Genomic DNA, 14,054 nt, shown 5'->3' with positions numbered 1-14,054 from the left:
ATCTTTGACCCTATTTGTATCTTCAGGTGAGATTTATTTAATTTTGATACCAGCTGGTAGGTTTCTGTAGCACCACAGCTAAATCCTGTGCACGCAGAGTACAGGCAGGAGCAGAGAAAAAATGCATTGACTGGTTAGCATCATCAGCTAAGGAACTTTACCCAGGGGATCCGACTTACAATGGAGCTTGGGAGCTTGGGAGGCAGTGTGGCTTACCCTGATAGGACTTACCCCTGGAGGTTTGTCAATGATTATCAACATATCTAGCCTCAAGATGTTCAAACACCACTGGCACCACATCCACCCTGCTCTGCTCTCTGACCATTGGTTAGCCATCCTATCCATTTTCACAGAGCTCCATTCCTAGCTTCCCTCCTATTAGTTATCTGATAAGTGATTTCTCTGTGTTTTCTTCTACTCTCACATTCCTGACATTGGTCACCAGGTTTGTTCATTTCCATGGCATACTATTCTTCCACAGTCAACCCTTTCGATGACTCTTGACTGTCAAACCTGGTCTGGAGGGAAGATCTTATGAGGAAAGGCTGAGAGACTTTGGTCTATTCTCATTGGAAAGAAGAAGGCTAAGAGGGGATTTGATAGAGGCATACAAGATGATCAGAGGATTAGCTAGGATAAACAGTGAAAGTCTTTTTCCTAGGATGATGACATCAGTTTGTACGAGAGGGCATAACTACAAGTTGAGGGGTGATAGATTTAAGACAGATGTCAGAGGAAGGTTCTTTACTCAGAGAGTGGTAAGGGCATGGAATGCCCTGCCTGCCAGTGTAATTAGCTCAGCCGCATTAGGGAGATTCAAACAATTCTTAGATAAGCACATGGATGATGATGGATAATGTAGGGGGATGGGCTTAGATTAGTCCATTGATTGGAGCAACATCGAGGGCCAAAGGGCCTGTTCTGTGCTGGATTGTTCTATGCTCTATTCACAACAGACCATTCACAACCTGTCTTCAGTACAACAAATTGTACAAAGTTTAAAAACAGAAGCATTGTTAATAACAGCCGAATGGATTTCATTTGATTGGTCCCACTGATGTCCTGGAGATTAATCTTTAATTACTGGCTGCTCCAGGGCAATGCAGGGAGGATTTGTAGCTCAAATTCAGCTCTGGGCCCAGAGGTAAAGGTCAGGAACCCCACTGAGCCCATGTCTTAATGGAAGCTATTTCGATATCCACACTGCCTGTTGGTAAGCTTGTGAGAAATTCGGCAGACCTGCTCTCTGTACAACGTCTGACAGAAGAACATCACCAGAGAAAGGGATGTTTGATCTCTGCTGACCAGTCAAGTTATAGTTACTGCCCCAGTCAAATTTCACAGCTTCAAAGTGATTCTGTAGGTGGATGAAGTTACTTTGTGTATTTTTTAGTATTTAGAGGATCAAATTCAAAATATAATTATAATGATTGATTTTGCTGTATTTTAATTTTATTACTGGAACACTTTCAAACATTTTATGTCAATTTCCCCAATGTTTTAGCAGTCGTAGTCCTCAATTCAGGTTACTCATGCTTTAGGTATGTTGATACTTTCAGTAACGTTAAATTGAGGGAGCATTAACTATTGCCAGATAATATGTCTTTTCAATTCTCCCATGGTTTCGCAGTCAAAGCTAACATTGGTTTATTTTTCATGTTTTCCTGAATTCTCTATGTATGGTGTATTTGGCAGTATGTGATATAATCACTACTTTATTACAATTATATAATACAGTGTTTAATCCTCAGCCAGTTCCTGAAATGTACTGGTACACATCCTCTAATATTTACATGAGAATTAGAGAGAAGAAAACAAAGCACTGTGCAGAATCTTATAAGGACATGTCACCATCCAACTTGACTCTTTCTGCCCTTCTAATAGCTGTTTTCCTCCTGGCATGAGAGACAGGCAGCTTCAACTGGAGATGGAAGTGGGTGGTGAAATAACCTTACAGAGGCCGGTATCCCATCACCAAGTCCCCCTTTCTTTACACATGGAGAGTCCTTGACACTGACCCAGCTACCTTAGAGCCAGCTCTCAGGGTGAACAGAACCTCTGACACTCCTGTTGTATCTGTCAGCCAGGGCTCCCTGATTGGATCAGGGAACTCTTATTTTATGAGGAAACTCTGGCTGACCTCCATTCCAATCATGACGGGTGGAACTGATGTTCCTGTTGGTGCAGACTGGGGACATATCCTGATCATTGAGCAGGCAGTGCAGAGGGTGTGTAAGGTTAGTGCAGTCAGGATTGGGGTGGGTAACAGTGAATGAGAGAAGATGTTGCAGGCATTAGGGAGAGTGATAGTGTATGAGCCTGGCTTGCAGGTAGGTTCCATAGCACAGGCACAGCAAGTGTCTGCTATGAAAGGGAAGAGGGTAGCATTTATGCTGGTGGAGTAGTAAAGGTCATTGACCTTCTTCCTACAGTCTAGCTGTTCCTCCAGATTGTACTAACCTGAGGACGTTACTCAGAAAAGTTCTGGTGTCATGGCCTCCATTGCTGGTCCTGGGAGAAGGGCACCCCATTGTGCAGCTGGACGTCCAGGTCCCTGCCTGCAAGGCATGATGTCAACTTGCCCTGTTTAGCATGTCTGGGGCCATTGTCAAGAACAATGCAGAGCATGCTCAGGGGCACAATGGGCATTTAAAGATGGCACTAGCACCAGGGATGCTGGTCAGTTTCTGCAGATATCTTGGCACTGGCAAATTATTTTGGTTACAGTACATGGTTAAATGGGGCTAGAATCAGGTGTGAGGAGTGCCAGAGAGGCAGGGAAGGTTGTTAATGAGGTGAGTTTGGTGAGGCAAGGCCTCATGGTGAAAACCCTCTAAAGTATTTAATGTAACTCACATGTAAAACCCTGAGATTCAGCCTAGTGTGTTTCTGTGTAACCTGAGATGACATACAAAGGTAATCTGTCAGTCTCTACTTACCGTTATGAAATAAAATTGAGCAGAGTTTGATATCCACACAGAACAGTACCTGCCAATCTGCTGATGCAGCTTTGTGTGTACTGGACATATTCTGAAAATGCGTTGTGACTATTTGTGCAGGTTGGTCTTGGGGTCAATGTCATCCTATCAAAATGTTTTGTGTTTGAAACCCATGGAGTAGCACTGACAGAAAATCTGTATTTCAGGCAGCTGCGCTATGAGTGGAACATGCAAAACAACACTTGCTATGTGGTCCAGGGCAACAGCTCCTTCACCTATGGCTATGAGTATCTCGGCTGCTCGCGCCGATTAGTAATCACGCCACTCACTGACCGCTGCTGGCTAACTCTGACTGGAGCCCTGCACCTGAACCTTGGAGGCTCTCCTGCGGGACCAACAGGAACTGGCAAAACAGCAACTGTGAAAGACCTTGCCAAAGTAAGAGTCCAGTGTGATACAGCGATTAGAATGTTATCTTTTCCAAATCACTGACCCTTGAAATTCACCTCCAATTCCAATGCCTGCAATTTTAATGGAGGCTTTCACAAATTGAGACTAAACAGAGTGCATGAAAATCAATATTATGACCAATAAGTTAGTTTCCTTTTCAAATGTTAGATTAGTAAATTATGTTTGATTGAAACATAGAACATGTAGGAGCAAATTTGCTGCAAAATAAGGGTCAGAGGTCACACGACACCAGGTTGTAGTCCGACAGGTTTATTTGAAATGACAGGCTTTCGGATCAGATGAAGTGAAGAGAAGCACGCAGGCACAGAATTTAAAGGCAGAGAAATCAAAAGACCTCTGGAGTGAGAGTGATGTGTTGACAGGCAGAATAATAAGTCTCTGCAGGTGATCAAAAGTGCCTGACAGTGTAAGTAAAGTGTCAGCAGCTGAACAGAAAGTAAAAGGATGACCTACAATCTGATTAATTGAGGTGGAGAGACAATTACAAAAAATTTAACAAAATGTGGAGCTGGAGACAAACCAAGCGGCTGGAAGAGGATGATATGTATAAGAGTCACATGCCAAGGGTCTAACCAAAGTAACAAGTAATCCAAAACTGTACAAACTAATTAAGGTAGAGAGATCATAACAAGTTATCAAGATGATGGCGTCAAAACAGGGCATTAAGGAAGAGTTGACAGATACAGAAGAGTGTGGTGAGGTTATATGTAAGGCATCTCCACATCTTAGGAAAGTAGAAATAGGCCATTCAGACCCACCATTTAATGGGATCATGGCTGATCTGTGGCTTAACTCCATATTCCTGCCTTTGAACAGTATCCCTTCATATCTTTACTTAATAAATACAGACTGGGATAATGTTGGTGTCAGGAACTGTGAAGGAAAAGTATTCCTAAAGTATTTTCAGGAGAATTTCCTCCAGCACTGTGTTTGCAGACCAAGGAGAAAGGAAATACTGCTAGGCCCTGGTTTACCTGATTGAGATGAGCCAAGTAGATCAAATGACAATGGGGAGTATTGGGGGGAAGCGATTACTGTATCATAAGATTCAGGGTAACTATGAAAAGGGGTAATGGATAATCCAGAGTGAGAATAATTCGTTTGGAAAGCAATCTTCAATGGGTAAAGAATAGATGTGGGTTGAATAAATTAGAGGCAAAGACTGGCAGGAAAAGAAGTTGTGGAACATGTCATGAAAAGATGGTTCAGCCACAGTTATAGTATATTCCCTTCAACAGGAGACATAAGGCAAACATGTCCAGAGGCCTAGTTGACAAAGAAGGTAGGAATTATGATTAAAAAGAAGACATGGACTTGTGGCAGATGTCAGGCAGAACATACAATTGAGAAACAGGCTAAATGTAGATGCTCTGAGGAAGCAGGTAAGAGAAGCAAAGAGGAAATGTCAAAAGAGACTGACAACTAACACAAAAGGGAATTCCAAAGTCTACTATTGCCATGTAAATAATAAGAGGATGTAGAAGGAAGAGTGGAGCTGACCAGAGAACAGAACAGGCGATTTACTCCTGGAGGAATAAATAGTTTACATCTGTCTTTACCATGGATGGAGATGCTAACCAGGCCCTTGTGAAACAGGAGGGAATTCAGACACAAGAAGCCTGTTAACTGTCAATCATCATTAACTGTCTCATCCTTCATGGCATTGCCTGTAAATTATTATGGTCCACAAGTGAAACAGATGGCACTCTCCTTTCAAGCCGTAAGCAAATTGGTTTTCCCCTTGACTTGAGATTCTTGCAAATGGTCCTGTTGAGTGCAAAATGAAAAGCGTCAATCCAAAAGCATTTTTTCAGCAATAGTCAAGTTCTGTAATTCCAAATGACTATTCAATAAAGGTGGAAGTACATGTGGAGAGACATTGTTAATAAAGCAGACGGTAACCCAGACTTTATCAGCAGGGGTATCGAATGCAATGACAAGGAAGTTATTTTGAACTCATCTAAGACATTGGTTTAGCCTCAGAGGCAATATTGTGCCTAGTTTTGAGTGCCTTACTTTAGAAAAGATGTGAACATGCTGAAGAGAGTACAGAAAAGATGTGAAAGAATGGTTCCTGGGTTGAGGTTCGGTTAGGGAGAAAAATTGAAGAAGCCGGGACTGCTCCCCTTGAAGAAGGAGAAGGTGAGAGAAGATCTGATTGTAATATTCAAAATCATTTGGACGGCCTTTTTCATGCAGCAAGTGCTTAGGGTCTGGGATGTCTGTTTGAGAGTGTGGTCGAGGCAGGTTTAATTAAGGCATTCAAAAGAAGCGTTTGTGCAAGTTTACAGGACGATGGTAGAACAATGACCCTCAATGACATGCTCATTTGAGAGTTGGTGCAAACATGATGAGCTGAATGATTTTAATCTAAAAGATGCTCCAGAAATGCAAGTTATTATTGTTATCACCATATGAATCTTCTTTCTTAGAAACGTATCTCATTATCCCTTGTTATCATTAATTCTGTCCATTCAATATCCTTCTCTGCTGACACTTAATTACCCTCAGGGAGAATATATTCTCCCATTCCCGTTCCTCTGCCTCACTCCATCTTTTTCTGTTGCTGTCTCCCCACAATAGATGATGTAAATTGTTTCCCTTCAGAGTCCCAAACATTTACTTGAATCACATCACTTTATGTCAGAAGCTGGTGACAGTAACTAATGTCAGTAACTGAATCATTTCCTAATTGGCTTGGCAAAAGTATGATTGGCTTTCCTCATTAGTTAGCAGCATGTTTTATTCAATGAGCAAATGGGTTCGCTCAGTCTGAGAGAAGCTGAGACACAATGGTGCTGCCTGAGCCTATTGTACAACTAACACCATGAGATGTGGACAGCAATACTGACACAGTGGTTCATTGAGTCGAAAGCTAATGCCGTTGGTTCTCACATGTTGTGTAACAAGACAGGAATAGACACCTTGAATTAAACTGGGGATGGTTATTGTATTCTGTTTGCTCTGATTTTGAGTCACTAACACCACCGTCAAAAGCAGATAGAATGTTGATAACACTTTTCAAGGGATCCAGGGAAAGAAGCTGCTCCCCTTCTCAACCCTCCAGTTAGGAACATAGAAACCGGAGGAGGTCATTCAGCCCCTTCAGTCTGTTCCACCATTCAACAAAATGGTGGCTGACCTGTGGCCCAACTCCATATAGCCACCTTTGGCCCACACCCCTTCATACCTTTGCTTCCGAAGAGTTTAATCTCAATGAGAAACCAAAGAACTGTGGATGCTGGAAGTCAGAAACAAAAACAAAAACTCAGCAGGTCTGGCAGCATCTGTGGAAACAAAGCAGAGTTAACATTTCAGGTCCAGTGACCCTTTCTCCAGAACTTAATCCATTCAGAATTTAATCAATCTCTGATTTAAAATTAACAAGTGAATCCAGCATCAACAGCTGAAGAGAGTTCCAAACCTCTTCTACCCTTGGAGTGTAAAAGTCCTCCCTAACGTATTCCTGAATGGTCTGGCCCCACTTTATAGACAGACTCCCTAGTTCTATAATCTTGTGGAAATTTATCTTTACGTTGTGTGGCACGGTGGCTCAGTGGTTTGTACTGCTACTTCACAGTGCCAGGGTTCAATTCCAGCCTTGGGCTGTGTGGAGTTTTCACATTCTCCCCGTGTCTGCGAGGGTTTCCTCCCACAGTCCAAAAATGTGCAGGTTAGGTGAATTGGCCATGCTAAATTGCCCATAGTATTCAGAGGTGTGTAGGTTAGGTGGATTAGTCAGGGAAATGTAGAGTAATAGGGTAGGGGAATGGGTCTGGGAGGATACTCTTCAGAGAGTTGGTGTAGACTTGTTGGGCCAAATGGCCTGTTTCCACATTGTAAGGATTCTATGAATTTCAATGAAAACAAATTCCTGTCTTTTCTTATTAATATCTTGAAAATCTCTATCAGATCACCCTTAACCTTTTTAAATTCTGGAGAAGACAGGCCTAATTTACATAATTTCTTCTCATAACTACACCCTTGAAGACCAGGGATCAAATTGTCAAGTCCCCTGGGTCATCCAGGTAGCCTATTTCTTTAATCATGGCTGTGGGTTTTGCTGCCTGGGCCAGCATTTATTACTCATCCCTAATTGCCCTTGAAAAGGTGATGATGAGCTGCTTTTAATGTACCCCTGCAGCTGATGGTTGAGGCTGGGGATGAAGGCACCCATGGTGCTGTAAGGAGGGAATTCCACAATTCTGACCCAACCTCAATGTAGGATCATTCCAAATCAGGATGGCGAGTGACTTGGAGGGGAACATGCATGTGATAGTGTCCTCCTGTGTACCTGCTGCTTTTGTCCTTCTCTGTGGTACAGCTAGGGATATAGCAGGACAGAATGAGACTTAGTGAATGAATGAATGAATTGTTTCATTTTTGTGTATATCACTGTGAGATAAACAGTAAAATACATCGAAAAGCTTTTCCACTGTCACTATGATCTGGCCCCATTTTGAATAGTTTAAGAATAAGAAAAGAAATTAGAGTCCATCAGCCCATCATCAAGCGCATCTCAATGACACCTGTACTGCCATCCATCCTCACCACCTCACCCCTGTCTACATCGGGCCCAACCAATGGTGAAGTCACCACTCTTCAGGCACCATCCATCACAGCTGAGCTGGTTCCCCTCCACAGCCACCTCCTCACTGCCGCCTGTGCCTGACCCACCAACACCAGTTTGATGATGAAGCTTTTAAGCGGGAAAGCGTCTGTAAGTCTGAAAGCTTGTCATGAGTTCTCCAAATAACTGAACTTCTTTGTTCCCAGTTCCATTCTAATAAGTCTCCCCTGCATGTTCTCTAAAGACTTGATACAATCTAGAAATGGTCACAGAAGTCCAACTGAGGGCAACTCAGTGATTTATTTGTAAAGGTTGTTATGACCAATCTCCAAGTGGGGTTTCCTAATTTGTTCCAGTTCAAACAGCTGTTCAGCTGCCAGGTGGGGAAGGACGAACAGAGTCTCCACCCCGGGTTCATCTCAACGGATAATTTTATTCTGTGCCCTTATTTTGTGGTCACCTTTCTGGCATATCCAAATTAATTTGGGTTTTAAAAGGGACCAAAACTTTTCTTGGTCTATCGTGAAGAGTGAGCTTATTTTTGAACGGGGGAGTAAATAGTAATGTAACACTCATACCCACAGTGTAGAAATGAGGCAAATCCAAAAATAGAAACAATTAATAAAAAGCAATCAGTCTCTGAATGGTTTGTGAAAAGCAGGTAATTGAAAGTTGAGGCAGTTGCAGTCGGCTTTAGCAGTGGCACTGACCTTAGCAGATGACCTGTCCGTTTCAAAATTCTTGGCACTAAGAGTTTTGTTCCTCATTCCTTTTGGCAGTGGCAGACCGGCTGCACTCAGAGTGAGAGAGAGTTTGTTTTCCCTTTTTATTCACCTGTAATGCAAGGGTGTTCTATGAACAGTGACCTTAACAGCATTCCAATCTATAAACTAGGATGACAGGCCACGAATACACACAGACCAGGGCTGAAGCGCTTCTAACACTTATCTCTATATGTTCTTGAAAGGGGTGAGGGAAAATATAAATAGGCCTCTTGGTTGGACTGATGCTTCTTTAATTATTGTGTTCACTGTCTGAGATACTCTCAAAAGATTACAATTTCAGTTTATTATGCATTTTCTCTCTTTGGAGCTTTTTTAAGGCTTCATCAGGTGTGATATACCAGACTCTCTATTTACAGCTGCTGAGTTTTCATCTTCAGTCAATGATTGGCTGTGTGTGCTTTCTTAAAAAAAGTCTTGTATGTAGTAATTAACATTCAGTGTGTTTTGTAATCAATACTGTGTGTGTCCATTGGTGATCTGTGTTCAGATTCACGGTCATTATAGCCAACGTTATGGCAGGAGCAATTTGACACTGAAATATTGTTTGGTTTTTCAGGCTCTGGGAAAGCACTGTGTTGTCTTCAACTGCTCTGAAAGTCTGGATTACAAGGTAAGCATACTCTCCTGCATAGATTTTATCAGTGAAGTAATCAACCTCTCCTGGAATCAGAGTTAATTGGCCCTGATGAACCTCAGAAGTCTAACCTGACCAAAGGCAAGGTGGCACAACAACCTGGTGTACCATAGTCCCCAGTAAGCCTTGGATGTGTTGGTGGTTCATTATACCTTTCTGACTCAGTCTCCCTACTCTCAACTGGCTGTTCACATTGCTGTAATTGGAAATGAAGAGTGTCACCTGAGTTCCCTCCCCAGGAAGTAGCAGATGGGTCAGTGTGAAGTGAGCTTTGCTCTGTATCTAACAATGTGCTGTCTCTGTCCTGGGAGGGTTTGATGGAGAGTTTAGAGGGAGCTTTACTCTGTAACTAACTGTTGCTGTACCTGCCCTGGGAGTGTAGAGAGAAATTTACTGTCCATCTAACCCCTTGCTGTACTTGTGCTGGGAGTGTAGGATGGAGAACAATGTAGAGGGAGCTTTACTTTGTATCATACCATATGCTGACCGCTATAGATCAGACCAAGCCCTCTCAAAAAATGTGAAGAAGATAATCTAGACATTAACTTTTTCTTATTTTAAAGGCAAGTTTCAGGCTGTTTTTTCAAATGCAATTTGTTTGGACAAACTTCTAGGCTTGAAGCAAAACACACTTTATTCTTAAACTGCAGTTAAAATACAAACAAGAAAGAAGAATTGGAATAGCTTAACTCTATTGGAATACTAAACAGAACAATAGAATAGAACATAAAACATTGAACATTACAGCGCGGTACAGGCCCTTCGGCCCTCGATGTTGCGCCGACCTGAGGAACCAATCTGAAGCTCATCTATCCTCCACTATTCCATTTTCATCCCTGTGTTTATCCAATGGCCATTTAAATGCGCTTAAAGTTGGCGAGTCTACTACTGTTCCACGTCCCTACTACTCTATTTAGCAACTAAATACTTAGCTTCTAAACAGCAACTGTTCCATTTAGTAACACACCCTTAGCAAAGACAAATCCAGTAAAACAGATTGTCTCATATGTAGTTCTCGCAGCTTTTAGCTGTAACAGAGAGAAATAACAATGTTCACATCCAGCTTCAAGACCGTAACAACTACTGAAAGTTAAACTAAAATCCTGATTCTGTGGGAGCTTGATCCTACCCCCTCATGCAGGTCCTGATGTTCCAAAGTTAGCAAAAAGACCCTAAGGCCTCACGTGTTTCCTTATTGGTTTGGAACAGACTGCTCAATACCTGTAGCTCAACCTTGTCATAAAAATACCAGGAGAAATACATCTTTTAAACCCATAGTATCATCTGCCCTGAGAGTTTTTGACTGGGACAGTATAGCAGAAGCTTTACTCTGTATCTAACACCATGCTGTACCTGTCCTGGGAATGTATGACGGGGACAGTGTAGATGGAACTTTACTCTGTATCTTTCCTGATGAAGGGCTTATGCTCGAAACGTCATTCCTGATGAAGGGCTTATGCTCGAAACGTCGAATTTTCTATTCCTGAGATGCTGCCTGGCCTGCTGTGCTTTGACCAGCAACACATTTGCAAATGTACTGTACCTGTCCAGGAATGTTTGATAGGGAGAGTGTAGTTATGAACTTGCAGTTTGAAAGAGCAGAGAGCTTTCCTGTAAAAGGGTAGAGATGGCTTTACTTCTACAATGTTCTTTATTAGCTGAACTGTGACATTTCTCACATTAATCGAGGTAAACTTTTCCCCCTGAGTGTGAAAATCTGAAACCTCTGTGAGAGATGATGCAACTGAAAGCCCCACAGTGTATTTACCAACAGCTGAAGAAGTTATTGGATTGTGAACACAGGACTGGGTGTTGTACTGGAGGCAGCGGCCTCATAGGTGGCCGGGAATCTGGGATACCTTACTTCCGTCCCTTTAGGGCTCCCATTACAATTCTATAGCAGTAAGGTCATTGCTATGTGCCAGGACAATTACTGTCCTTTTCAGTCTGAAGATCCCAGCTCCATGAGCCATTGTCCAGTCAGGAACATGGCAATGATCCCAGTGCTGCTCACAGATGCTGTCAGACCTGCTAAGTTTCTGCAATATTCTTTGTGTTTCGTTCGCATAACATGGGGTTGGGTTTAATGGGACTAATGAGGCACTGCTTGAAGACATCAGGTCGGAAGAGAAATCATTTGTGGGGCCAGTTTTTGTTTTAATCATTCAGAAACAGCCGTTTCAGTCATAATTAAGCATATTTTAATTAAGCTTTTTATTACTGTCTTAAGATTTAAATTTTTATTAGCTCCTAAGGTGGTATTTGAGCTCCAGGATCAGTTAGCTTAGTTTGCTAGATGACTGATTTGTGACACAGAGTGTTACCGACAGCACAAGTTCAATTCCTTGTCACTCTCAATCTTGCATCTCAGGTTAAACTCAACACCAGTCAGCTCTCTGTAATAAGAATGTGGTACTATGGTGCCTTTACTATTTGACCCCATGTTGCCTGGGATTTGGGACTGCTAGATCAGGGAGATTACCATGGTCCAACATATGCTCTGTTCTTTCAGTGATGGTGAAGTGGGGGGGTCTGGGGACTACAGGGTGCCTGATCAGGAAAGTCCCCAACCCCCAATGCTGCAGGAACACTGCCCATAACTCAACTAGCAGCGATGGCAGGAAGAAGGAATTATTTGGCCACTCATGAATCTCACGTGGTCTCCAACAGGGATACTGTCCTCAGCCTTTTCTGAATAAAATTGGGTGGAGTTTGAAAGGCAGTGGGAAAGCCACTCCCCCCACCTTCCTACCCTCCCTCCCAATATTATACCCCTCTCCCGTGTCTTGCTACCTGCTCCCATGGGCTCCATTATACTTAGTGATTAATTTTTTTTTGGAATGTGGGAATTATTCTTTGGGAATCAGAAATGATCAGATTCGTGCAGCATGTGATTAAATGATAACTAATGATTAATGTTTAGCTGCTGCTCAGGCTTCCTTGAAATAAAGCCCCAATTTCTGAACTCTTTAAAGATCATGTTGAGATACTGCTTGGTGGGTCAGTGAGCTTATAACATCACCTCTGAATGTTTGCATTTGTTAATAACTAGGTGAAAAAATATATTTATTAGCATCATAGATCTCAGCAAATGCTGGGGGTTAATGCTGAGGAATCAGATATTTTCATTCCTGCCTTCAGTAGCACCTATCACCTTGCCTCCTTTTTTTAAGAATTAGAATTAGGGTTTATTGCCATATGTACTCATGTACAGGGATACAGGATTACAGTGAATACTGTCCAGTGCCATCCTGGTACAAAGGTACCTAGGTACAAAATCTTAGGTGTAAAGTGGACAATAAAGATATAAAGCTCAAAGTTTAGCATTGTAGTCCTTCTTAAGCACTTAGCCGTAGGTCTGGATCCCGGTTCTTCTACCCCGACACTGAGACCGTTACCAGCATGAACCCGTTCCACTGCACCGCCACCGCAGATCCCTGCCACCATTCTTCCGCACCATCTTGCCTCTACCCACGATGTCACTGCCACAGGACCGCACTAGGCCCAACTTGGCAATACAACCACCGCTGTATTGGTGAACACAGAGACAGGAACAAAAAGTAAAAGCAGATGTAGCAGATGAGTCCACGGTGGGCTTCACTCAGGCCCGGGCTACCTCAACATGTCACTATCCATATTGTCTGTAAATGTGGTTGTCTAGTCAGAGCCTGATGGATCCAAAGAGCTTGCCAGGACTTTGGGAGGTGTCTCATAGTTACATCTCCGAGCTGACAGCAGTCATAGAGTCATAGTCATACAGCACGGGAACAGTCCTTTTGGTCCAACAAGTCCATGCTGAACATAATCCCAAACTAAACTAGCCCCACCTGCCAGCTCCTGTCCCATATCCCTCCACATGTTTCCCATTCGTGTATCCATCCAAATGTCTTTTAAACATTGTAATTGTATCTGCATCCAGCACTTCCTCAGAAAGTTCATTACACACTCAAATCACCCTCTGTGTAAAAATATTATGTCTTTTTTTTAAATCTCTCTCGTCTCACCTTAAAAATGAAACTCCCCATCTTAGGGAAAAGACAGCTACCACTAACTCTATCCATACCTCTCACTATTTTATAAACTTCGGTCAGGTCACCTCTCAACCTCCTATATTCCAGTGAAAAAAATTCCAGCCTGCCCAGCCTTTCTTTATAGTTCCATTCCCAGCAACATCATGTTAAATCTCTTCTGAACCCTCTCCAGCTTGATAAAATCCTTCCAGAACTGGACGCAGTATTCCAGAAGAAGCCTCACTAATGTCCTGTACAACCTCAACATGACTTCCCAACTCCTATACTCAAAGGACTGAGCAATGAAGGCAAGTGTGCCAAACGCCTTTTTAACCATCCTGACTATAACTATACCGCCCCATGCACTCCACAAACACAGGGTTCTGTGCACTCGAAAGGGAATGCCATCTTGGATGGTCCTGAGACTCTGGGCTCTAGTTGTCACTGAATCAGGAGCTGCCAGGACAGCAGAGGGCAGGAAGATCCCGCTGCTGGATTGGAGTTACCTGTACAGGTCACAAACCATTGACTCCTGAAATCTCGCTGAACCCTCCTCTCTGGTGACACATATAACTGCTGCTACTCCAGCCTGTAGAACTATTCCCTATTCTCTAAACTCCTGTAGGCAATTAGATATCCAAAGGA

The 14,054-nt window shown here is 42.7% G+C and overlaps 1 protein-coding gene across 1 annotated transcript in view; it reads left to right on the top strand.

The window, feature by feature from the left end:
- Nucleotides 1–14,054, top strand: part of LOC132832876 (dynein axonemal heavy chain 6-like) — a 670,564-nt gene that overhangs the window by 170,478 nt on the left and 486,032 nt on the right. Inside the window, exons 25-26 of the mRNA XM_060851082.1 lie at nucleotides 3,146–3,377; nucleotides 9,322–9,375. Of these exons, the coding sequence (XP_060707065.1) occupies nucleotides 3,146–3,377; nucleotides 9,322–9,375 (286 nt within the window). The remainder of the gene's footprint in view (nucleotides 1–3,145; nucleotides 3,378–9,321; nucleotides 9,376–14,054) is intronic.

The sequence above is a fragment of the Hemiscyllium ocellatum genome, chromosome 3 (genome assembly GCF_020745735.1).
Source record: "Hemiscyllium ocellatum isolate sHemOce1 chromosome 3, sHemOce1.pat.X.cur, whole genome shotgun sequence".
NCBI lineage: Eukaryota > Metazoa > Chordata > Chondrichthyes > Orectolobiformes > Hemiscylliidae > Hemiscyllium > Hemiscyllium ocellatum.
This window is presented reverse-complemented; position numbering and strand designations above follow the sequence as displayed.